This window comes from Pelophylax lessonae (genome assembly GCF_965119305.1).
Source record: "Pelophylax lessonae genome assembly, chromosome: 1".
Classification (NCBI taxonomy): Eukaryota; Metazoa; Chordata; class Amphibia; order Anura; family Ranidae; genus Pelophylax; species Pelophylax lessonae.
The window spans coordinates 63,422,150-63,449,132 of NC_138768.1; the positions used below are offsets into that span (position 1 = coordinate 63,422,150).

The following is a 26,983-nucleotide window of genomic DNA, read 5'->3' on the forward strand; positions in this document are numbered from 1 at the left end:
CGATACAGTGATCTGTCACCCGCTGTGTTCGGTGGACACAGCGGGTGACAGATCGTGCCGCAGTGCGACTTGGGGAGGACGTCATATAAAGTCCACCCGGATCTAGAGTGGTCCTGCCTGCCAATCATTTGTTTATAGGCTGGGCGGGAACCAGTTAAATATCTGTTCCCCAGGAGCCTTTGCCAGAGACCACGCAACCAGTGCCTCATGACAGGACACTGGAGAACCTTTACAAAATATAATTTTCAAAATCATGTGTATTAATTTATTTTTTTACTAAGTTCACCTTTAGTAAAAATAAATAAATAAATAAATAAATGCACATGATTTTGCAGGTAAAAAAAATTAAAAATGTTGTCCACGTTCATTGGATTTTGGATGCAATGTCAGGCTCCTACAGACACAGCTGTCAGCCTTTACCTCCATATGGGCAGACAATTACAGGAAGTGTCAGTGAATTATGAGGGCGCTTTTGAGCGCCCTTTGTATTTCATTGAGAAATACACGCTGCCTGCAGCTCTGGCAGATGGGAATTGTAGTTTATTCATTCACAGGTCTCTGTGAATGAATGACGCAGCTGTGTGGACAGAGCCCCACATAGCCGTGCTGTTTTTAAAAGCTGACAGTGGATGTAGCGAGAGGAACCCCCACTGGCTGTCATGGGGCAGTGGCCTTTTTTTTTATTTTTTATTTTTTGTACAGATGCAATTTTTAAAGTTCCGTTTTAAAAGCAAACTCATTTTTGTATGATGTGTACATTTAACAAGATGCTTGTGTATCCAATAAACATCCTCTGCCTAATTATAAAACTGTATATATGGAAATAAATATTGTCTGCGGGTCGATGGGCTTTCATATACTCTTTGGAACTGCTTGTTCAACAGAAGCCTTTTGTCAGAGTTAATTGAAAAGTAACCTTTTACTATCTTGCATCTTAATTACCTGGCTCTTTACATGGGCCTCCATGATGAAATCCCTCTTGTAAAATGTGAGTTATTTGCTGTCCGGGTCTCTATTAAATCTGCTTGTTAATATCGGTGATCTTTAACAAGCGAATTCTAAGCAAATGATTCCATCTGCGCCAGGCCAGCGTTACAGAGGAGGGAGCTGACAGCACAAGAATGAATGTGCAAAGCTGGCAATTGTTTGTGTTTTCTATTTACAAGGACCTTTTCTTACAGAGTTACCTGTGTTATTCATAGTGCTTTAACCCGGTTACCGTTGTCTAAATGAATGTTCTGTAACCAGAATTCCAGAGCATACCGGACTGTTCACATCTCCTGCTGATGTAATATTTAAAGCCCAAATATGGGAAATTTGAAAATGATCTTTTGCAATGGGGCTGCTCCCGCACTGCAGGGTTAGTATCATTGACTATTCTTGGGGAGAGGAGAAGTTCTTAACCTTACCTGATCCTCCGCTCCCTTGGCAAATGGAGCTCCACCACATTCTAACGGTGGACTGTCCCCTAGTGTTATCACGTTCAATTCAGGGCTATGGATTCTGCGTTAGTCTCAATGATGTTAGGACCATAAACTGCTGGAACATAGGGAAGTTGACGCTGTGGGGACTGGTCTAGCAGCATGGAGGATCAGGTAAGTAAATTTACCTTAAAGTGATATTAAAGAGGCGCTCTAGGCAGAAAAAATTAAAAGTCAACCGCTACAAATACTGTAGCGGCTGACATTTAATATTAGGACACTTACCTGTCCAGGAATCCAGCGCTATCCTCACCTGAGCCGATTTTCCAATCAGCTTTTGAGTACTGCTGCTGCCATCCCTACTAAGGGAAACCAGCAGTGAAGACTTGTGGCTTCACAGCTGGTTCCCTACTGCACATGTGTGAAGCGTGCTGCGCTCTCTGATTGGGCTGGCTGGGAGGAGGGTCTAATTTCCAGCTGAGTTTGGCCCGCCCCAGTCACTTAGGGCAAAGATGCCAAACTGTGCTCTTGCCCCCCCCCCCCTGTTCATGATGTGCAAGCTTAGGGAATCCTATGGGGAGAATTCACTTGCTTGTCAAAATCACTGCTGCTGTCACTACTGTTTTCAGCATCTCAACAGAAGGAGGTCGCTCCCATCCCTACGGTAAACCATTGAGCCCAGGGCAATTTTCCCTCCCGGCCTTCCCTTGTCCCGGTACTGAGTGCAGGTGCAGCCCACTGCAAGGGATATTTTTTTTTATAATTTTCCTGGAATTGAGCTCTTACTTTTTATTTTGTGCAAGTGGCCATTGTCCTCTGCTTGCGGTGTATGTCAAGGCAAAATGGAAAAAAAAAAAATAAAAAAATCATGCATTGTACCTATGCAATAGGTTCACATTTTCCCATGCTTTTTTTCTTTTTTGTTTTTTTTTGGAATTTGAGACTACTGTGAGCATAGAAAAATACCATAGAAATACAAAGAGCTCCCAAATTCCTGTCCTGTTAGAGCTGAAAATACAGTGCCCATGGTGTACTGAAAACATGAGCAGTGTAAAAGTTCCCTTTTACTAAACCACAGCTTACATCCCCTTCTCCTCATCACTATAATGTGTGGGAGGTGTCCGGTAGTCCAGCAGAGGAGAACTGGGTAGAGCCAATAGCACTGCTTGTGAAATCATTGTGTCATTTCACTGGATTTTTGGCATATTAACAGGTATTTTTCTACTCTTGCAGTGTTTTTAACCCCTTACATGGCATCCATTTAACTGGGCTACTACGCCTGGGGGTCGGAACGTCTGCCTAATCATGCAGTCACTGCAATTGGCTGTGTCTGCATATGGTTGAGGAATGTATGAGCTGTAATTGACAGTTTGGCTTCCTTCTCTATTTTGCGCTGTTAAAATGTTTATAAATGGAATCGTTCACATTTGATAGTGACCCATGTAAACAATGGCAAGGAAATGGTTGCTTTTAATGTTACTGTATCATCTGAGCCTGTTGTGCCATCTTGTATCACACCAATGTCCTTTCTGTTCCTCCAGGTTCTACATGGTCAGTTACTGTGAACGGAGCCACAGAATAGCGGTTGGAGGGCGTCAAGGCTCAGTGGCCCTGTATGACATACGGACTGGAAAATGTCAGGTAAGTGGCTACAAGAACCTTTTTTCTTCTATACTCTTGTTAAACAGGAAGAGCTGGGAAAGTTCCCTGCATTAGTCTCTTAACAGGGATATAGATCTTTTTTTTATTGCATCTGTGTGTTAATCCAGATTTCACTATCTTGCTTCAATACTCTGCCTCTAAGGCCCCTTTCACATGAAGGGTTCGATCAGGTTCACCTATCAGTTTTTCGGGCGGACCTGATTGGACCATCCATTCAGCCCTATGGACAGGCGTAAACGACACAAGTCTGTTTACACCTACCTACCTCCAATCCGAAAAAAAAGGGGGGATCTGTCCCCTTCCATCTAGGTGGATTTGATCCAAAGGCAGTTATGTGTAAAGGGACAGTGGTTTACACCCGGCCACTCATAAAGCAGAGCAGGCTCGGCCCGTGTCCACTCTGCCTAGACTGAGCTGACACAGTCCTGTCATCCACCTGCTTTGCTCTGACCAGCAGGGGATCAGTGATTAGCTCCCTTGCTGATTTAATTGGAGTCTGCCCCTTTGTGAAAGGAGCCTTACATGGAGATAGTTAGGAAACAATCGCACTACTTTGATTTTCCTGATATGTGAGTATGTGATCCAGTTTATTAAAACATATGTCAAGGCAAAATAGAACATTCTCATATGTTTTTTTCCTATAAAGACCCTGCAAGTACAGAAAATACCTTTTGATCTGCCAGAAATGCACTCCACTGTTCATTAGTGATGTGGGCTGCAACTCACAGAGCAGAATTTATCAAAACTGGAGGAGCCAGATTCTGCAGCAGCTGTGCATGGCAACCAGTCTGCTTCTATACTTAATTTTCAAAGTTTAACTGAACAAGCTGAAAATAGAAGCTAATTGGCTGTCATGCACAACTGCTTCTGATTCTGTCTGCTCCCGTTTTGATAAATTCTACTCAGAGTATTTTTGTGTACTGAATGTTGTTCCCAATGTCTTTTGCTAAACTGCTTATACACTCCCAGATTGCTGCTGCATAAAGGCTATTCCAGGGCTTGACAAATTTGCTTTGATTCTATGAGCCGACTAAAAAAGTTAGGAGCCAGTTTTTTTTAACTATCACCGAGGAAACTGGCCGGCATCTCTGCTGCTCCGAGGTGTTCCTGTACTGCAACGCCTGGTGTTGTGACGTCACCAAGAATGTGCAACGCGTTTCCGAGCATGCACGATGTCCATGTTGGACAGGCACACTCCTTTCTCAAGCTTGAGAAAGGAGCGTGCCTATCCAACAAGGACAATAAAGTTCCACTTGAAAGCTCACCATATGCTATACAATCAGATTTTACATCTCCTTAGATCTTCCATCAACTATGTGCTGCAAGGGCCTGCCTGATTGGAAAGCATTGTTTAGGTAAGTTCTCATATTATATAATTTTGGCAACTATAGGAGATTGCCCAGAGATTGTACAATGTGTATGGGCAGCTTGACACAGGAGTAGGGGGAGAGCCTGTGTGGTCTATGGAGTAGAAGCAGAAAACATTCAATGAACAGAAAATTGGGTTGGCTATGCATCTTGTAGATCCGTTGGCTAGAATGAATGTCAGGAGCGTGGGGGTGATGACAGAGTTTGTATGGCCTCTCTCTCCACCTATCACCTACTCACTATGGCAGGCCGTCCCGGGGCTCTCTCTGACAGCATGAAGCTGGAGGTAGAGCCTGCAGAGTTAGTTCCAGCCCCAGCTCTGCGCAGACACACCCCCACCGTCTATCCGCTTATCCCTCCCGGCAGACAAGGCCGCTCATGCAGATGTCTGTGTAGCTGTCATCAGCCCCGCACTCTAGAGGACACACATGGTACAGCTTTGTCTCCAGTGCGCAGACATCTTTCCAGAGAGCAGCCGTGGTGTTCCATGTCATTGATCTTCAAAAAAATGACTCCGTCCCTTACAGTGTAATAGAAGAGCAAAAGACACCTACGGACTTCTCTACTATGCAGGAGTAGTAGACATGGTTTTTATCTATTGTAGACTGTGTTTTTTCTCTTTTTAATTGGCTGACAAAAGCTTTTTGAGCCCTGGGCTAATCATATATAGCCTCCTTGAGAATAGGAGGTACTGTATGCACAAGACAACTCTGAATTTCTGTTAATGTTATAAGGTTTTTTTTTTTTTTTTTTTTTGCACATTTCTAAAACAGATATAAAATGCTTGCAATGGTATATTTAGCACACCAAAAGGGATCATATACAAAAGGTCATTGTTAGGGTTTATATGCATTTTAGTGAACCCAGTGGGTCAGTGTAATACACAGAGATCAGGCTTCATCAAAACAAAGTCAGCAATGGCAATCCACCATGCATCTCTAGGGAAAGGTTTTTTTTTTTAAAGTGAACCTGGCTAGATTGATCTAGGGGTGCAGCTACTGCCAAATTCTTTTAGGAAGTGCAAGTTTCTGAGCTATGATCCTCAACTTCATTCAGCTTTACTATTTAACAAGTCATTTACTTGTTAAAAGTATGCACATATTAAGATGGAACTACCACTATTGTTCCATGTTAGTGAATGAGGATTACATCCTGTAAAATAAGTCTAAGGTGGCAGTACCTGTTTAATGGGTTTGATTGGCAACGTATCATTGAAAATTTGATGGCTAAAAAAATTGAGCAGTACTGATTTCACTGGAGAGATTTATTTTGGAAAATCTGTAACGTATTTTCGCTGCACCAGCACTTGTTCCTGAAGATGGCTGGCCTGTTGGCACACAACATGCCCCCTTTACTGTTCAAGGATGCCTAGTGAGCCAGCAAAGATGAGTCGCACTTGCTCAAGTGGGCTCATTGCAGAGGGAGATGCACAAGAAAGTTACACAGATGTTGCCCACTGGAAATGCTCTCCCATGCTTCTCCTGGGCTTGGCCATATGACACAAGGGGGGGGGGGGAGAGATTTACTTAAACTGGAGAGGGCAAAATCTCGTGCAGTTATGCATGGTTGCCAGACAGCTTATTCAGTTAAGCTGTGGCAATGAAACCTGGATGCTGATTGGTTTTGGTTTCTATACAGAGCTGCACCAGATTTTGCATTCTCCAGTTTTAGTAAATAAACACCAATGTCACACTGCCAAACACAGAGGAAACCTAGGAATGAATATTAGTGCTGTGCACCAGGTGTAAAATATCCCTGCTGGCATTCTGCATACTAGTAGGATTTGTTGCCAGACAGTATTAGATGGGGTTTCTGTAAACTTTAACTGGTCGCTATATCTGGACCTATGCCACTCTTTACAATTCCAGGTGATTCTTGGAACAATAGGAGAACCTGTAGATAAGACAGTCATTTCTATTCTTTACAAAGATGAATCCTGCTTTGGAAATTCAGAGAAAAAGTTTGCTTGAATTGTGCTTTGTGTTAAAAAAGAAAACTCTCCCAGAAGCAATTCCCCTTGGAAATCTCCCTGGCAGCATTTTCACCAGTTAGCATGTTGCCTCGTTAAAACATTTTGCCTAATGCCATCAAGATCGATATTTTAATGAAGAAAGTAAAGAGACAGAGCTGTTCTGTTCTGCAGGATCAGAGGCCAGGTCATGTGTTGCAGGATAAGAAATTAAAATACTTTGCAAAATGTGCATTACAGCTAACTGTCATCAGATAATGTGCTCTGTGACATTTCCCGCTGGATACCTTTTAATGCAATGGAATGAGCAAAAGCTGTATAAAGCTTACTTTGTCAAGAAACCAAAGATTTTTCTTTCTCATCCCTTGAGGGGCAGAGGAAGTCTTTAACCTACAGGTTATACTGCCTCCTACAGAAGAATTAGACACTAGGAAACAAAAGAAGACTGTAGATCAGCCCTGGAGAACCCCTCCTATTACCAGCATTCATTCATTATTTACTAGTGTCCCAGGAGGGAGTTGTCTTTTGTTCTCTGCTCTGTTAAAGACTTACCCATTTTTTTAACTAGTGCTTTTTTATTCCTCAATTTTTTCTCCAAACAAGAATCTTCTGTACATCACTGCTGAAGTTGTCTCTCCTTCTGTAGCTATGTGGCACAGTGTTCCTCCGCCTGGCTTTTGGAGTTCTATATCCAAACCTCGCGGGACTGGACATTGCAGGGAAAGCCTAAAATTTACATTTAGGCACTACGTTTCACATGGATTGCTTTTCATACTCTGTTCTGATAAAAAAAAGTTAGCTGTAGAGCAATTTCTACATCCATGAACCGCTGGCATTTCAATAGCCCTTCAGAAGGCTCACCTAATGGGTAGGCTGGTTGGGCTGAACACTAGGAGCTACCTAATTTGCTTAGGTTGCTGTTCAACATTCTCTGTTCCCTCCAGCTTCTTATTCTATGGACTTCTTGTTCCACCATCTCTGAGATGCTCAGATTATCATCCAAACGTATGGTCTCAAGGATCGTGTTCCACTCATTTCTTTCAAGGCATACTGTACTAGATCTATGCGTACTGTATTTTCTGGCGTATAAGACTACTTTTGAACCTCAAAAAAATCCCCCAAAAATGGGGGGTCGTCCTTTACGCCCAGTATAATATCTCCAAGGTAACCTAAGTATAAGTATTACCGGTAGATGTAATCTCTCAAGAAGCTGGCTGTGTGGGAATCCTGTACCGGTATACCGTATGTACCGTAGCTTCGGCTACATACAGTGTACCGTACTGAGCCAATCAGGGAGAGCGATGTATTCTATTATTGAATTCAAAGCCTGCTCAGATTGGCGGAGTAACATCAGCCCGTCTCTCTGACTCTCCAATCCGAGCAGGCTTTGCATTCAATAATAGACTACATCGCTCACTGTGATTGGCTCAGCGCGGTATACTATATGTAGCCGAAGCTACGGTATACCGGTACAGGATTCCCACACAGCCAGCTTCTTGAGATTACATCTACTGGTAATACTTAGGGTACCTTGGAGATATTATGAGAGATTACATGTATTACAGTACTAGGGTACCTTGGAGATCTATGAGAAATCTGATGTTTTTCAATGGTGTTGCCTTGCTTCGGAATGGGGGTAGTCTTATACGGCGAGTATAGCCCAAAACCTATGTTTTAACTTATAAATGAGGGGGGTCGTCTTATACGCCCAGTCGTCTTATACGCCGGAAAATACGGTACTTCTTGACGTTGTTGGCATCATACAACTGCTTCCCAGAGTTGCAAGGCCGCTACCTAGTCTTCTGTTTCCTAGTACTCTGTCATTGTTTCATGGACAGTTAACAATTGTTTACTGTGTTTTCCACCCCTCAGTTGAACTTCTTTTTAACATTCTGAAGGTTAAAGACTTTCTGTGTTATATCATTTACTGAATAGGATTGGGCAGAATTTAATGGCCCCTTTAAGACCTTTATTATTTCATCAAAAGATTTAATTATTCAACTTTCAATTTTTTACTCGTCTCTCCTCACTCTTGCTAGATTACATAAAACAAGTCTATTCCCTGTAGCAATCTGTTTTAGGGGCTTTGGCCAGGTTGCTGATTTCCTACGTTGCTTTTGGTCATGTCCCATAGTTCATGAGTTTTGCAGGAAAGTTGGTTCTTTTTTTTCTTCTACATTGGGCCTTCCTAATGACATCAATCCAAAAAATTGTCTCCTGGGAATCTTTGGGGAATTGTCTCTTTCCAAATATGCTAAATGTTTACTACGTATTTTGTACTTTTATGCTAAAAATGTAAGCTTACTGTCTTGGAAAGGGTCAGTTTTACCTGCTATATCTCCATAGTTAGAACTTATTATGGACTCCCTCCCTTTATACAGTTAGGCAAAAAGTATTTAGTCAGCCACCAATGGTGCAAGTTCTTCCACTTAAAAAGATGAGAGAGAGGCCTGTAATTTTCATCATAGGTACACTTCAACTATGAGAGACAGAATGTGGGAAAGAATCCAGGAAATCACATCGTAGGATTTCTAATGAATTAATTGGTAAATTCCTCTGTAAAATAAGTATTTGGTCACCTACAAACAAGCAAGATTTCTGGCTCTTACAAACCTGTAACTTCTTCTTTAAGAGGCTCCTCTGTCCTCCACTCGTTACCTGTAATAATGGCACCTGTTTGAATTTGTTATCAGTATAAAAGACACCTGTCCACAACCTCAAACAGTCACACTCCAAACTCCACTATGGCCAAGACCAAAGAGCTGTCAAAGGACACCAGAAACAAAATTGTAGACCTGCACCAGGCTGGGAAGACTGAATCTGCAATAGGCAAGCAGCTTGGTGTGCAATCAACTGTGGGAGCAATTATTAGAAAATGGAAGACATACAAGACCACTGATAATCTCCCTCGATCTGGGGCTCTATGCAAGATCTCACCGCGTGGGGTCAAAATGATCACAAGAACGGTGAGCAAAAATCCCAGAACCACGCGGGGGGACCTAGTGAATGACCTGCAGAGAGCTGGGACCAAAGTAATAAAGGCTACCATCAGTAACACACTACGCCGCCAGGGACTCAAATCCTGCAGTGCCAGACGTGTCCCCCTGCTTCAGCCAGTACATGTCTGGGCCCGTCTGAAGTTTGCTAGAGAGCATTTGGATGATCCAGAAGAGGATTGGGAGAATGTCATATGGTCAGATGAAACCAAAGTAGAACTTTTGGGTAAAAACTCAACTCATCGTCTTTGGAGGAGAAAGAATGCTGAATTGCATCCAAAAAAACACCTACTGTGAAGCATGGGGGTGGAAGCATCATGCTTTGGGGCTGTTTTTCTGCTAAGGGACCAGGACAACTGATCTGTGAAAAGGAAAGAATGAATGGGGCCATGTATCGTGAGATTTTGAGTGAAAACCTCCTTCCATCAGCAAGGGCATTGAAGATGACACATGGCTGGATCTTTCAGCATGACAATGATCCCAAACACACCGCCCGGGCAACGAAGGAGTGGCTTCGTAAGAAGCATTTCAAGGTCCTGGAGTGGCCTAGCCAGTCTCGAGATCTCAACCCCATAGAAAACCTTTGGAGGGAGTTGAAAGTCTGTGTTGCCCAGCGACAGCCCCAAAACATCACTTCTCTAGAGGAGATCTGCATGGAGGAATGGGCCAAAATACCAGCAACAGTGTGTGAAAACCTTGTGAAGACTTACAGAAAACGTTTGACCTCTGTCATTGCCAACAAAGGGTATATAACAAAGTATTGAGATAACTTTTGTTATTGACCAAATACTTATTTTCGAACATAATTTGCAAATAAATTCTTTAAAAATCAGACAATGTAATTTTCTGTTTTTTTTTTTTATTCTCGTTTTGTCTCTCATAGTTGAACTATACCTATGATGAAAATGACAGGCCTCTCTCATCTTTTTAAGTGGGAGAACTTGCACAACTGGTGGCTGACTAAATACTTTTTTGCCCAACTGTAAAGACTTAATTTGGAGTTACGTAAAATAACTAAATTGTTTGATAAACTCTGGGGCAGATGGCTATCTAGCCCTCTTACTTTGACTCCTCCAGGTGATTAGGATTAATTTTACTGTTGCCTATACAGTACTTACCGTGCAATTGCAAACTGGAGTGCATAACCCTATTACTTGTTTAATTTTTTATTACTATTATTTTTTGAGATTTTAAACCCTGTGAAGTCACTTGTTGGATTGTAGACTTTACATTTTTTTTTTTTTGGTCTTTGTGTGTTTTTTTATGTACATTTTTGGAAAATTCAATAAATAGATCTTTAAATGTGTCTCTTAATAGAGGAGAAAGAAATTAGGAACTTTGTAAAATCTTTTTTTCTTGGAGTCCATTGAGGGACACAGATCCCACCCCCTGTACGTTTATTAAAAGGCTTTGCTACCAAACTGAGGGATGCTGAAAGTGAGAGCTTATTCTGCGCTGGGCTGGAATTTTCTTTGTTTACCAGTGTCCAGTCCTGTTGGCTGCACTATCTTAAAGGTTAAATTGTTACTAAGCCCAGGAGCCTGCATTCACTATATCTGGTCTCCCACAGTACTCAGAACATGGAAATGCAATTATTTTAGTAAATATAAACTGCTAAATACCTTTTCTCATCAGCAGTTAGAGCAGTCTTGCGACTTCTATCAGTGTCTGGCTAAAGCTCGTAGGAGGAGTTTTCATTCTACTCTGACTGTCCTATCAGGCTGCAGGACCCCTGACCCTCTGATTGGCCCGGTGCTGATCACATGCACCCTTCCAAAAAAAAAAAACTCTCTAGCAATACACAACAAACTAAGCATGTGCAGTTTATTCCCTAGCCTCTGTTCTATCAGCAGGAGGGCAGGAACAGAGAAGACAGGATCAAACAGCCTTTTTACACAATGCATAGGATTAACCCTTTAGGTTCCACAGTGAATATATAACAAGCATGCTTTACTGCATATACAGACTGATTTTACTGTTGTGGGGTTAGTAACACATTAAAAACATCCTGTCTGTCTGTCAATGACCTCCAAGAAAAAGTAAAAAATCTTTTTTTTCGTGAATGAAGATGTTTATAGAGCATTCCTGGTGTTAAAAGATGCAGCAGGTCTATTCTTGGTTACATTAGGTAAGCTTTCAGTGAATCTGCCTGAACTCTAGTATACAGAAGTCAGAGACTGGTCACCACCTTGACATAAAATCTAGTGTTGATTCCAGTGGGTGCCCCAAACTCTGACCTTGGGGAACTTTTTTTTTTTTTTAAGGACAGTTTTATTTTAGAGCCCATTCAAACATTTCTTTTTCAGTGTTGTGTATTGTATATGGCAGCCTATTCAATGCATCACATGTGGATTTTAACCACTTCAGCTCCAGAAGGTTTTACCCCCTTAATGACCAGGCCATTTTTTGCGATTCTGCACTGCGTTACTTTACCGAAAAATTGCACAGTCGTACGAAGCTGTACCCAAATACAGTTGATGTCCTTTTTTTTCCCCACAAATAGAGCTTTCTTTTGGTGGTATTTGATCACCTCTGTGGTTTTCAGATTCCCTTCAAAGCAGGGAAAAAAGCAATAAAATTGCTTAGTAAAAGCAGCACACATTACACATTGCTAGGCACACATTTAAAACCCCTTGATTGCCCCTAGATGTTATCCCTTTCCCAGCCAGTGTCATTAGTACAGTGACAGTGTATACAGTGCATCCAGAAAGTATACAGTGCTTCACTTTTCCCACATTTTGTTATGATACAGCCCTATTTTAAAATGTATTAAATTCATTATTTTCCTCAAAATTCTACAAACAATACCCCAAAATTATGTGAAAAATTTTGTTTGAAATCTTTGCAAATTTATTAAAAATAAAAAAGGAAAAAAATCACATGTACAAAGTATTCACAGTATTTGCCATAACACTCAAAATTGAGCTTGGGTGCATCCTGTTTCCACTGATCATTCTTGAAATGTTTCTACAACTTGATTGGATTAGACTCCATCTGTGGTAAATTCAGTTGATTGAACATGATTTGGAAAACACAAACACAAACCTGTCTATATAAGATCCCACAGTTAGCAGTGCATGTCAGAGCACAAACCAAGCCATGAAGTCCAAGGAATTGTCTGTAGACCTTCCGAAACAGGATTGTATCGATGCACAGATCTGGGGAAGGGTACAGAAAAATTTCTGCAGCATTGAAGGTCCCAATGAGCACAGTGGCCTTCATCATCCATAAATGGAAGAGGTTTGGAACTACCAGGACTCTTCCTAGTGCAGGCCGCCCAGCCTAACTGAGCAACTGGGGAAGAAGGGTCTTAGTCAGGGAGGTGACCAAGAACCCAATGGTCACTCTGACAGAGCTCCAGCATTTCTCTGTGGAGAGAGGAGAACCTTCCAGAAGAACAACCATCTCTGCAGCACTCCACCAATCAGGCCTGTATGGTAGAGGGGCCAGATGGAAGCCACTCCTCAGTAAAAGGCACATGACAGCCCACCTGGTGTTTGCAAAAAAGCACCTAAAAGACTCTGACCATGAGCAATCAGATTCTCTAGTCTGATGAAACAAATATTGAACTTTTGGCCTGAATGGCAAGCGTGATGTCTGGAGGAAACCAGGCACCGCTCATTACCATCCCTACAGTGAAGCATGTTGGTGGCAGCATCATGATGTGGGGATGTTTTTCAGCAGCAGGAACTGGGAAACTAGTCAGGATCAAGGGAAACATGAATGCAGCAATCCTTGATGGGAACCTGCTCCAGAGCATTCTGGACCTGCTACAACGACCCTAAGCAAACAGCTAAGATAACAAGGAGTGGCTATGGAACAACTCTGTAAATTTCCTTGAGTGGCCCAGCCAGAGCCCAGACTTGAACCCGATTGAAAATCTCTGGAGATATCTGAAAATGGCTGTTAACTGACGCTCCCTATCCAACCTGATGGAGCTTGAGAGGTCCTGCAAAGAAGAATGGGAGAAACTGCCCAAAAATAGGTGTGCCAAGGTTGTAACATCATACTCAAAAAGACTTGAGGCTGTAATTGGTGCCAAAGGTTGGGCGTTCCACCTCTCTGTTAAAATGGGTATATGGAAACATCAGTATACCTAGTAGCAGTTAGTAACATTTCAGTTGACTTATTTTATAACGTTGAAGATATTTTGCCGCCTATCCAAGCATCTTCTTCATGCCTAGAAGTTCTTCTAGTCCTTCGAAACATCTGCAGTATTGCAGAACAAGGGCAGCCGGATTCTAGGACAATATCCCCCCGGACAATATCCCCCTAGACAATATCCCCCCTCTAACACTAACCCTCTAACCCTAACCCTATGTCCCGGGGGGGGGGATTATGTCCAGGGGGATGTTTTCCAGGGGGATATTGTCCCGGGGGATGTTGTCCCGGGGGGATTATGTCCAGGGGGATATTGTCCGGAGGATATTGTCCGGGGGAATATTGTCCGGAGGATATTGTCCTGATACCGGGCAGCTGAATGTAATCAGCAACTACTACCTATACCATGAACTGGATAAAAGAGACCCTTCATAAACATATTAGGAACAGTGCTTCACCAGTAGGGATTCAGTTGAGAAAAAACAAAACACAGTCCTCCCTTCTTATTTGAAAGAAGGCTTTGGCAAGTAGGAATTTATTTATGATAAACCATGAAGGGGCTCTGAGCAAATGAGGGATTTCCATAATCTTGGTAAACCCCCAGAAGTAAGGTATCATAATTGTTTACATTTTAATTCTGTATTATGTCTTGGAAACATGACTTTGTGGTGGCCCTTAGGGACCAGAGAAATACTGGCCACATTTTTAAACAACCTGACCTCTGACAGTGGCGTGAAATAACACAATGTTCAATATTTTCATCACATACCATGAAAATCTTTTAAAGCACCTTCTCGTTATATTGTGTGGTGCTCAGTGATGAGTGGAGTAGGCCGCCACTTCCTTCCAGAGCCCAAGCAGATGTTTTCTTGTCTGTGCGGCCAGACTGCTGGTGTGTGAGCTATCTATACATTACAAAGGATCCTGCAGCGGTCAGCACACTCTAAACAAGTCACAAATGAAAGCTCTCACATAAAAGATTCTTAGACAATCTTGTGTGGAGATGCACGGCATTCCGGAGATGCTGTTCTAATGTCACAAAAAGCTAAGTCCTGAAAAACAGCCAATATAAGCATTGTTCAACATTGCTATGACATGTTACAGCATGTGGATGTCACAATAACCCATACAGAAAGATTCTGAAAACACATGTCAACAGACCTCTTGAGAAAAAAAAAAAAACATAACAAAAGAAGGTTTCTTCCTTCTGAAGATGCAAGTCGCCTGGGTGTTTCTGGCTTGGGTATAAGTCACAAATTGATCAGGAGTTCTGATTTATCTTGCTAAATGCTTGTCCTGAGTTAGGAACACAAGGTATTAAAACCAGGAGATTAAAGTGGTTGTAAACTTCAGATATGAAATATGAACAAAGTATATCCCTCTATAGTGTGTACTTGTCCCAATCCAGAGTCATTTCTGTCTGCTGCTTCATTCCTCTGCTATCAGCATGAAACACTTTCGACAACTTTTCTTGACACCAAGAGGAAAAAAATGGGGACACGAGAGGGAGCTCCAGCTGATTGACAGCCTCAACTCTGTTCATGTGCTGTGTGCCGTCTCATATGCTCCCCCCACCAAGACACTGCAGCTTACAGTGAGAGGGTTTTGGCAACAGCAGTGGTGTCACTTCAGAAAGCAGCAGATGGGGCTAGGTGTGGCCAGGTGCTGATTTGACATACTACAGGCTTGTGCATCATCAATGGCAATGCTGATAGCTATATCCCTTGCAAAATCTCCCCATTCCACTTTAGTGAACGCAGGCACAGTCCAATAAGCGCTTTATGTGTCATAGTAGAAATATTCTGCTGTAAGGCCCGGATCGCAGTAGTAATCCACTCCACTGACGTTAAGCCTCATGTATGCTGCCCTTTTCTGACTGGGGAAATCTCTATAGTGAACAATAAATATCAAAAAAGAAGGCGCAAAACCTTGTGCATTACCTTTAAAACCATTTATTGCAATTTAGAACAATATACTCAAGAAAGCTATATGGCTATAGACATTAAAGCGGAGTTCCAGGCAGAAAAAATGTTTTTACCTAAAAATACCCACGGGTTTACTTACCTGTAAGAAGAAATACTTACCTTGAAAATGTCTTGTCCCAGCGCTGCCATCTCAGGTGTGGGCAGCTGAAGCCAGAGCATCCTCTTCATGACGTTGGAGTCCTAGAATGCCCTGCTCGTCACTCCCGGGGCATGCGTGTCATCCCTGAACAGCTTCTGGGCATGATGCGCCTTCACCGGAAGTGACGAGTGACTCCGGTGCAGGCGCATTGACTCCTGGGATCGATCACGCTCATTTCCCAGGAGTCAGTGCAAGGAGGAAGTGACGTCGTGGGCCGCGGCCGCAGAGGGAGGAAGGAAAGTAAGTACATGTTTATTAAAAACAAGGTAAGTGAAACAAAAAAAAAACAATTTAATTATCCAATTATTTTTCAGGTTCATGTAAACTAGCGGAGGTGCAAAGATAGTTTTTAGGGTGGAACTCCGCTTTAAGTGATATGCAGACCCTAGTCTACTGGATACAAGATGCAAATGCTTTACTTGCTGACTTGTTTTTTTTAGGGCAAAACCCTTTAAGCTCTGAGGAAGAGGGTTTTGCCCTCAAAGGACACAAGGTTTTGCACCCTCTTTTTTGCTATTTACAGCCTACATGAGAGCAGTGTTGCCAACCTACCAGATTAAAACTTACTGACACAACACCTAAAATTTACTGGCACAGCCAAGTTTTACTGGCATTTTTTATAATTACAAAATTACATTTTTAAGTGCAAATTTCAGTATTTAGCCTACAAGTGCAATATGCAACTAGCAATGTGATTTAGGGTAGATATTCTTATTTAATTTTCAATACAGTTGTGCTCATAAGTTTACATACCCTGGCAGAATTTATGATTTCTTGGCCATTTTTCAGAGAATTTAAATAACACAAAAACTTTTCTTTCACTCATGGTTAGTGTTTGGCTGAAGCCATTTATTATCAATCAACTGTGTTTACTCTTTTTAAGTCATAATGACAACAGAAACTACCCAAATGACCCTGATCAAAAGTTTACATACCCCAGTTCCTAATACCGTGTGTTGCCCCCTTTAACATCAATGACAGCTTAAAGTCTTTTGTGGTATTTGTGGATGAGGCTCTTTATCTTCTCAGATGGTAAAGCTGCCCATTCTTCCTGGCAAAAAGCCTCCAATTCTTGTAAATTATTGGGCTGTCTTGCATGAACTGCACGTTTGAGATCTCCCCAGAGTGGCTCAATGATATTGAGGTCAGGCAACTGAGATGGCCACTCCAGAACCTTCACTTTATTCTGCTGTAGTCAATGACAGGTCGACTTGGCCTTGTGATTAGGATCATTGTCATGTTGGAATGTCCAATTACGTCCCATGCGCAGCTTCCAGGCTGATGAATGCAAATTTTCCTTCAGTGTTTTTTGATAACATACTGCATTCATCTTGCCATCAATTCTGACCAAATTTCCTGTGCCTTTTGTAGCTCACACATCCCCAAACATCAGCGATCCACCTCCGTGTTTCAAAGTAGGAATGGTGTACCTTTCATCATAGGCCTTGTTGACAAAAAGCTAAATTTTGGTCTCATCACTCCAAATTACTTTGTGCCAGAAGGTTTGAGGCTTGTCTCTGTGCTGTTTGGCGTATTGGAAGCGGGATACTTTGTGGCATTTTCGTAGATATGGTTTTCTTCTGGCGACTCGACCATGCAGCCCATCTTTCTTTAAGTGCTTCCTTATTGTCCATCTTGAAATAGCCGCACCACATGTTTTTAGAGAGTCCTGTATTTCACCTGAAGTTATTTGTGGGTTTTTCTTTGCATCCCGAACAATTTTCCTGGCAGTTGTGACTGAAATTTTAGTTGGTCTACCTGACCGTGGTTTGGTTTCAACTGAACCCCTCATTTTCCATTTCTTGATTAGAGTTTGAACACTGCTGATTGGCATTCTCAATTCCTTGGATACCTTTTTATATCCCTTTCCTGTTTTATACAGTTCAACTACCATTTCCCACAGATCCTTTGACAATTCTTTTGGTTTCCCCATGACTCAGAATGCAGAAACGTCATGGCAGCACTGGATGACAGATGCAAGGTTCTGTCAGGAGTCCAGAAACTCATTGACCTTTTATACACACACACTAATTACAAGCAAACAGATCACCGGTGAGGATGGTTACCTTTAATAGCCATTCAATCCCCTTTGTGTCAACTTGTGTGCATGTTATCCGGCCAAAATCACCAGGGTATGTAAACTTTTGATCAGGGTCATTTGTGTAGTTTCTGTTGTCATGATTTAAAAAGAGTAAACACAGTTGATTGATAATAAATGGCTTCAGCCAAACACTAACCAAGAGTGAAAGAAAAATGTTTATGTTATCATTCATATTCTCGGAAACATTGCAAGAAATCATAAATTCTGCAAGGGTATGTAAACTTATGAGCACAACTGTAGTAAGAAGCTCAGGGACAGGACTCAGGAGGGCAAGCAGACGCACATGAAATTGACTCTGACCGACACGACACATTCCTTCTTGAGTCATAGTCTCTCTCCATCCCTGGTGGTCCCTTCAGTTCACTCCAGTCCAAACAGTCCTACTCCCAGCTTGCCTTGCTTCCGTCCCACAGATCCGCACACAAAGATCCGACAGTCCCACTCAGCTCCCTTGGACTATGACATCACAGGACACACTCAGGCACCGCCTTCGCCAGACCTGCCCTGCACTAGCACCGGCCGAACATACTGTAGAGGTGACTCGGATGGTCTCAGCTGGCTCCAGATGGGAACTGCACATGCGCAGTTCTGAGCCGAGCGTCACAGCTATATTTTTTACTGGCAACCTTTTCCTGTCACTGGCATTTACTGGCAGGAGAAAAGTGCCCATTTTTTACTGGCTGCCAGTAAAAATACAGACAGTTGGCAACACTGCTGCATGAGAGTAGCAACTCTACTGTGAATTCAGAAGCTAGAAGTCCTGCAGCACATTTTTTTTTTTTTTAGTTCAACTTTAATGTGACAGGCGAACATTTAGCATTTTTTAGATCAAGCATGTATCTGGGGTGTTGCTTTTCACTAACACCTTTTGCATTAAAGAGTAGTTTTACTTTTTTTGAGAAAAAAAAAAACCCTTGACTGATCAATGTACATTGCATGGATTTTAGCATACTTTGCTGCAGATTCCTAGCTCTTTGTGCTCTGAAGAAAAAGCTGTTTGTGTTTTGAATGGGAGTGACTTTTATTGTCCATCAGCGTCAGTGTTCTAATGAGAAAAGTTGCAATGTCATCATCCCTTTAGAAACGATTAACCCTTTAAGAGTTTCTCACTAAAAATCTATTTTTTGTGATAGATATGTAACATCTGCCTTTTTGCTTATGGCCCGTACACACGATCCAAAAACCATACAACAGATCGTCTGTTTTTTGGTTTTTTTTTGCCTGCTAGTCTCAAATCGAAAATACAAGTGATGTAATGTGTTGTAGTGTATTTGTATTGTATTTTTGAACGACAACTGTCCTGATTAAACGAAAATCGTATGATCTGGCATTGTACGGGAAATATTTTCCTACTTGTCCTATTGGATAACATCGGATAAACTGTTGTAATCGGCTCTCGAAAGCTGTGTGCTAACGATTAGATTATCGTACGATTGCTTTGAAAGTGGTACTTTTTGTATGATTTTCGGATCGTGTGTATGGGCCATAATTGCAGACTTCTAGGAAAATTGGTGAGCCAATCACACTAACAGGAAATTAATTTCTGTGGAGGTTCTATACACCAAATGTGCACAGAAGGCCTCCAGGTTGCCATATTACATTGAGAATTACAGGGAATTATAGATTGCACATTGAAAAGGAAAGGTAATTTTTAATAACATTCAATTACGATATGGCTTGTATAGCAATTATATATGTTTTATTATTTTATTTTTTTAGTTGCTACTTTTTTTCCCCACGAAAGGGGAGTTACCCTTTAACCACTTAAGCCCCGGAAGATTTTACCCCCTTCCTGACCAGGGCCTATTTTGCGATTCGGCACTGCGTGACTTTAACGGACAAGTGCGCGGTCGTGCGACGCTGTACCTAAACGAATTTGACGTCCTTTTTTTTCCCACAAACAGAGCTTTCTTTTGGTGGTATTTGATCACCTGTGCGATTTTTTGATCATGCGCTTTAAACAAAAAAAGAGCGTCAATTTTGCAAAAACAACAATATTTTTCACATTTTTTTATATGAAATTCCTCCCAAAAAAATGCAAAAATCTAATTTTTTTAACATTTTGGGCCAATTTGTTTTATGCTACCTATGTTTGGTAAAAAAAAAACGCAAAAAGCGTATTTTGATTGGTTTGCGCAAAAGTTATTGTGTTTACTAACTAAGGGAAAGATTTTTGTCATTTTTGTTGTTTTTTTTTTTTTTAACGAGTAATGGCGGCGATCTGCAATTTTTTTTGCGGGACTGCGACATTGCAGCGGACAGATCGGACCCTTGACTGACATTTTTGACACTTTTGGGGTTACCAGTGACATTACTACAGTAATCAGTGCTATACATATGCACTGTTACTGTAAAAATGACACTGGCAGTGAAGGAGTTAATTTTATTGGAGAGGGAGGGGTTAAGTGTATCCCTAGGGGCGTGTTTCTAACTGTGATTGGCTGTGGCTTGATGTGTAAGAACAGAGATCATCGGTTCTACATAGTAGAACTGTGTGATCTCCATTCTTACACAGGGAAGAATGACAGGCGGCTTTGTTTACATTAGCTGCCTGCCTTTCTTCCGGTGTAACGGACACACGCGGGGGGGCCCGTGACCGCGCCTCTGGCGGTACGCGCTCGCTCCCTAGAGCCTCACAGGCTAGCGACTTAGACCTACGTCGCTTTGCCTGTGAGGGGCTGACCGCCGCAGTAAATAGTCGCGCGGCGGTCGGCAAGCGGTTTAAGGCAGCACATACATTTTGAATGGGTTGTCAACACGTTTAAAATTGGACGTGTACCATTTTGTTTCAATGAACTATAATAGTTTACATCTGTGTGTTATGTTTTACTGAGAGGCATGTTGCATTTAAGTGTAGTGCCATTCAAAATAAAACATGGGCTGCGGTAACATGTGAACCCTTTTTTTTTTTTATAAATATTTTATTTGTTTTCTATATACTGTTAACAGTAAAAACAAAAGACTTAAACATATATCTCACAAAAAGTTACCAGTACAAATTAATCCCCAAATACCCTCCATCCAACTCCCCCCTATCCATCCCTAGCCCACCAGGTGGGAAATATGAACCCTTTAACCACTTGCCGACCGCCGCACGACTATCTACATCGGCGGTCAGCCCCTCACAGGCAAACTAACGTAGGGCTACGTTGCTTGCTTGTGAGGGTCTAGGGAGCGAGCGCGCGCCCCCGGAGGCGTGCTCCCGCGTGGTCACGGACCCCCCCGCGCGTGTGACCAGCGGACCCGATGTCCGCCGGCCACTCGGCGATCGGCGGGGGAGAGGGAGAATGTCAGGCAGCTTGTGTAAACAAGCGACCTGTCATTCTCCTCGCTGTAAAGACACTGATCACATGGATCTACTATGTAGATCCGTTGATCAGTGTCCTTACAGCTCAAGCCACAGTAGAAAGCACGCCCCTAGGGACACACACAGCCCCTCCCTCCCAAATAAAGTTAACCCCTTCACTACCAGTGTATTTTTACAGTAACAGTGCATATATATAGCACTGATTACTGTAGAAATGTCACTGGTAACCCCAAAAGTGTCAAAAATGTCAGTCAAGGGTCCGATCTGTCCGCCGCAATGTCGCAGTACCGCAAAAAAAATCGCAGATCGCCGCCATTACGCGTTAAAAAAAAACACCAAAAATGACAAAAATCTTTCCCTTTGTTAGTAAACGCGATAACTTTTGCGCAAACCAATCAAAATACGCTTTTTGCGATTTTTTTTTTACCAAACATAGGTAGCATAAAACAAATTGGCCGAAAATGTTAAAAAAATTTGATTTTTACATTTTTTTGGGGGGGAATTTCATATAAAAAAATGTGAAAAATATTGCTATTTTTGCAAAATTGACGCTCTTTTTTTGTTTATAGCGCGTGATCAAAAAATCGCACAGGTGATCAAATACCACCAAAAGAAAGCTCTGTTTGTGGGAAAAAAAGGACGCCAAATTCGTTTAGGTACAGCGTCGCACGACCGCGCAATTGTCCGTTAAAGTCACGCAGTGCTGAATCGCAAAATACCCCCTGGTCGGAATGGGGGTAAAATCTTCCGGGGCTTAAGTGGTTAATATTAATAAAACAAAACAAAAAAATGCAGGTCAACAAAAAATTAAAGGTTCGAGATTTTTATTTTGCTAAAAACAATGGACTTTCTCAGATTCATGTATTTTCCTGCTCTGATCAATACATGGCAAGTGCAAACTAACCTAGTTTGTTATCCTGCAATTGGGCCATGTTGTCTCATAATAATGGTGGTAGCTCTCGTCTGGGGGGGAAGAAATAAAAAACCCTAGGTCCAAACTGTACATGCTTGTATCTATTAAAAAAAAATAAAAAAACAGAGCATGTCTATATACTCTGCGTTATCCATGCACTGAGCGTTTCTAATAGGATAGGCATGAGATAAGATAGAGTACTTCACGCTGTCTGCCGCAGCAAGGGCAAATGAAGCCAGAGGGAAGATTTCCATTGCAGATTCATTGGCGGATGTGTGTGGCAGTCAGCACTTAACTAGGCTTTTTATCAACACCTCTGACCTCCACTAACCACTTCAGAAAACTGCCTGTAAATATGGGGCATGCTTTGCCGATATGGAGATGCACAACGTGGAAATAATCTATTGATCCTGAGGTTCGGGATACATGTGTTTTTTTTTTATTTTTTATACTGATACTGTAAAGCAAAAGGCCAAAATGAGTGTACTTATAAATAGTTTAGTAAATGCAGACCTCCATGTGGTTCCTGCTTTGATCTTCTTTATATACGTGCCATGTATACATGTTCGATGTGCGTTTTTGTTCCATGGTCTACTTGTTATATGGTTTCTTGACATCTGATCAAGCTCTGTTTATTAACAGCCATTGATTACATTTTATGTTCAGCATGTAATAGACCATTTTTTACTATTACTTTTAAATCATTTATTGCATTAAGGGGATCTAGTAAATGTTTACAGATATTAGGTGGTCAATTTTTTTTCTTTTTTTTTTTTTTTTTTTACTAGCTAAAGAGCAGCCCCGGGCAGCAAATAAAATCAGTCAGTCAATGAACCAGTAGGCATTGCTGCTGTGTGGGTGAAATTCTACTGTGCTTAACTTTTTATATTGAGCTTTGTGCCAGCATTTTAGATTCTGGATCGAGGAGGCTTTTTTACAATGATTCTTGGCATAACTTCAGTTATTGGGCCTCAGATTGTATAAGAGAGGTGTGAACAGCAATCTTTGTTGAATCGCCAGCCTGTAAATATTCAACATGGATCCTAATCAGAGTTGTATAAAGTACTCAAAACCCATACTTGAGTAAAAGTACAAGTCCTCGATCAAAAAGTGACTTGAGTAGAAGTGGAAGTGCTCGATCAAAAAGTGACTTGAGTAGAAGTTCTAAAGTATTCAACATTTTTTGTACTTAAGTATTGCAAGTATTTTTTTTAAACATTTTGCTACTCAAGTACTGAAAGTAAAAGTACCAGTAGTTTTGAAAAAAAATGCTACTCAAGTACTGAAAGTAAAAGTACAAGTACTGTGTTATGCAGTTATTAAAGAAAGAAGTCAAAAGTTTGAACATCATATTGCTTTTTATTATTTCAAATGCAGCTTTTATTTATACATACAGTAGCATTTATTTTCGTATGCGCTGATAATACACATGTTTTGAGCTTCATGAAACCTGCCATCTACTGTTCTGGCAGTGGTAATTTTTATAATAGTAACGAGTAACTATGCAGCACAAAGAAAAAAAATATCGGAGTAGAAGTATTGAAATCATTGAAAAAACGTAGTGAAGTAAAAGTGGAAGTAGGAGAAAAAAATTCTACTCCAGGAAAGTACAGATATCGCCTTTCGGTACTTAAGTACAGTAGTGAAGTAGTTCTACTTAGTTACTATACATCTCTGATCCTAATGGGAGTGCTGATTGCCACTTTAAGCAAGCTACAAGCAGGCTTTTAACAAGCTTCAAGAAGTGCTGAAGCCTGCTAGCAGCTTGTTTAAAGTGGCAATCCGCACTCCCAGTAGGATCTGTGTTCAACATGTAGGCCTCTTCACACTGCAGCTTAAAAAAGCTCAGTACAAGTTTTTTTTTTTTTCTGAGCTAAAATACAGCCCATTCATTGTAATGTGCCTATGCACACAGGGGCGTAAATGAGCGCCGTGCATTCTTCAGTAACAAAATAGAAAAATCTGCATTTTTAGACAGTAAATTAAGCCTTATGCACGCAATTGCGCACAAATGAACGTACACGAACATAATGTTGATCTGAAAAATGCTAATTTGCATATTTTACTAAAATGTGAGAATACAATTGTGCGAAAAGACGCGAATTTGCGCAAACGCATAGGCGCGAAAATGCGCGCATTTCAATAAGACAAATTTACGGCTGAAAAGGGAGATGCTCAAACAGGATTATCGTGTGTAAGTGGCCTTACTAACTGGAATTGAATGGTACTTTAAAAGCTTCAACAACGCTTGCTGAAAGCTCTGCAAATACTTTGTCAGAGCTTGCTGCTCACCGTGCACTCGTACCAACGGAAGCCCATGTGAAACAGGTCTTACTGTCTACTGTGCAAACTCCCCCTTTTCCCTTTTAGTGAGGCTGCAAGGTGACAGATCAGTATAAGTAACCCATTAAGGCCTGTGCACACAATAAAGTGCATGCTTTGTGTCAAGGCAGTGTGTTCAATTTGCATGGGTCCTCAATGGGCCTCAATGTATGAAAATTTAAACTTACACTAACTATTTCTGTCAAACTGAGAGCCTTTAAATCTGAGCATTGTGCATCATATAAACAGGTACACTTGTTGTTACTGTATATTGTAATAGTGCAAAGGCCCTGCTACAAAGTGAGTTTAGGAATTGGATTTGGAAAGTAACTTTTTGAGAGGCTCCGGCGTGTTTATTGTGAGCGGAGAAAGCTGTGTTTTAAGCTTTCTCTGGGTTTTGTAATCCTGGATCAGGGCCTGGAGCTTGAGGGTTTTTAACGTGTCTTGGGAGGGATGAACCCTTGATCTTTTGTCCAAGACCATGTGAGTGCACAGGTGTGCATGCTTGGTATATTTAAAGCGGTGTTCCGGCCTCAAAAAAATGTTTTAGATAAAAACACCCCTGGGACAGTCAGGGCTAGTGCATTTCAGCCTCGGAACTGTCGCCGGTTTCACTTACCTTTTAGAAGAAATACTTACCTTGAAAATGTCTTGTCCAGCGCTGCCATCTCAGGTGTGGGCAGCTGAAGCCAGAGCGTCGGAGTCCCAGAATGCCCTACACCGGTCCCGCTCGTCACTTCCAGTGCAGGCGCGTCATCCCTGCTCAGCTTCTGGGCATGCCCAGAAGCTGTTCAGTAGGAAATAATGCGCTTGCATCGGAAGTGACAAGCATCGGAAGTGACAAGCATCGGAAGTGACAAGCAGGTGCATTGACTCCTGGGAGCGATGACTTTCGGCTCACAGGAGTCAATGCAAGCAGGAAGAGATGGCGCGGGCCGCGGCCTCAGAGGGAGGAAGAGGAAGGAAGGTACGTTTATTTCTTTTAATAACAAGGTAAGTAAATAAAATAAAAACAAAAAAAATTAAACTATCCAATTCTTTTTCAGCTACATTACAGCAAGTAGATGGTATAAAGTCGATTTTGAGGCCGGAACTCCGCTTTAAGGCCTGATCATAGGTCAGGCCTCCCATTTGCAGACAGACCCTTTATGTGGATATAGGTGTGTGCTCCAGCCAGGAGAGTTGAACCGCTCGGGAGACAGTACCCAATGTCGGAGAGATTCCCTTGCCCACATGCCTGGGAGAGCTGGGACAGCTAAGTGAGTCTGCAGAAGACTGAAAGAGTTGAGACAACTAGTGAGTCTTGGGCACTGGAGGGAGATCTGTAAGTCTCTGGAACCAACGGGGCCTGGAGGCCAGAAGTGGGCCCGTGGTGCGAGATGCTATACCTAAGGCTTGAGCGAACCTGAAGAGCCCTTGGTCTGGGAGACTAAAGAGAGCAGAGGTGCTCTCTTTGGTCAAGAGAACCAGATGGCTCAGCATTTTGGGTTATTTTTTTTGCTGGAGCAAATCACCTGTGTGGGCAAAACTACCATTTGTGGACTTTCATCTATTTAAATAAAAGTGGGCTGCCATGCCTTAAAATACAGTTGTGGGCTGACGTGGACTCTTTAAAAAGCTCACCACAACTGAGTCTTATCACCCAATAAAAAAATACATTGGATTTTTCAAGACTTACAGGAAACCATTGACTGATTTAGCCCATTATGCCCCACTTTTGACTAAAAAACTTTTGACTAAAATAACACTTTGGGTTAGCCCACACTGCTAAAAAGAGTCACATCTCAGCTAATTGGCGAATCTCAATATTCAGTTTTATTTCAAATAGTTTTATTGTAGTTTTAAGAAAAGTACAAAAACAAAGGGAACATGCAACTAGCCTGTAATGCAATCAAGCAAGTGAATAATAACATACCATAAGTATCGGCATCACGTGTAATTGACTTACCAGTCCTAGAAAGAGAAATAAGCCTTATTCCAGTCTGTTAGACAGCGCATTGAGCTACACAGAAAATATATTAGGAACCCAAATGGAGTAATCAAAGAAATGTAGAAAACTGCACATTACAGCTGGCACCAATGAATATTCAGTTTTAAATGATCGTAGTGCAGGCCCATGAAAAGCGATGTCAGTTACCTGAAGTGAGGTGAATAAATTGTTTTTAATTTATTTATTTTAATCATTTCTTTGAAGGTGGTTCATTTACAAACCTAAACATATTGCATAGGTGTGAAATCATTTTTCCATGAAATACCTATTTAACCACTGAAATGTGCTTTTTTTTGTGATTTTATCACCATCTCATGTGGCTTTACTGCTCTCCTCAACAGATACCCTATTAAAACTCCGTTATCAACAGCCGGAAGCTTGCTGTATTTTTAAAAAGCGATAATCTATGCAATCATCTTTGTGAATTGACCTTACCACTTAATTTATAACAGAAATCAATACAATAACATGTGGGCAATAGATTCAGCTTATCCGTGAGAACAAGCCTTAAGTGAATTGTAAAAAAAAAAAAAAAAAAATTGGCATGGCCCAATAACTATTTACTATTCCTCTGCACTTTTAGGGCACTTTTTGCTTGCACTGAACTCCAGCACTGCATTCTACAGGCGGTTATGGCTTATACTGTGATAGCTGTCCTACCCGGAATAAAATCTGTGGTGGCAGTGCCTGATAACAGAGAAATTCTTGC

At 41.6% G+C, this 26,983-nt stretch overlaps 1 protein-coding gene across 4 annotated transcripts in view; it reads left to right on the top strand.

The window, feature by feature from the left end:
- WDR7 (WD repeat domain 7) overlaps positions 1 to 26,983 on the top strand; it is a 654,984-nt gene that overhangs the window by 533,242 nt on the left and 94,759 nt on the right. For all 4 annotated transcript variants that reach the window (XM_082268937.1, XM_082268938.1, XM_082268939.1 and 1 more), the window contains one exon: positions 2,963 to 3,062. In XM_082268937.1, the coding sequence (XP_082125063.1) occupies positions 2,963 to 3,062 (100 nt within the window). The remainder of the gene's footprint in view (positions 1 to 2,962; positions 3,063 to 26,983) is intronic.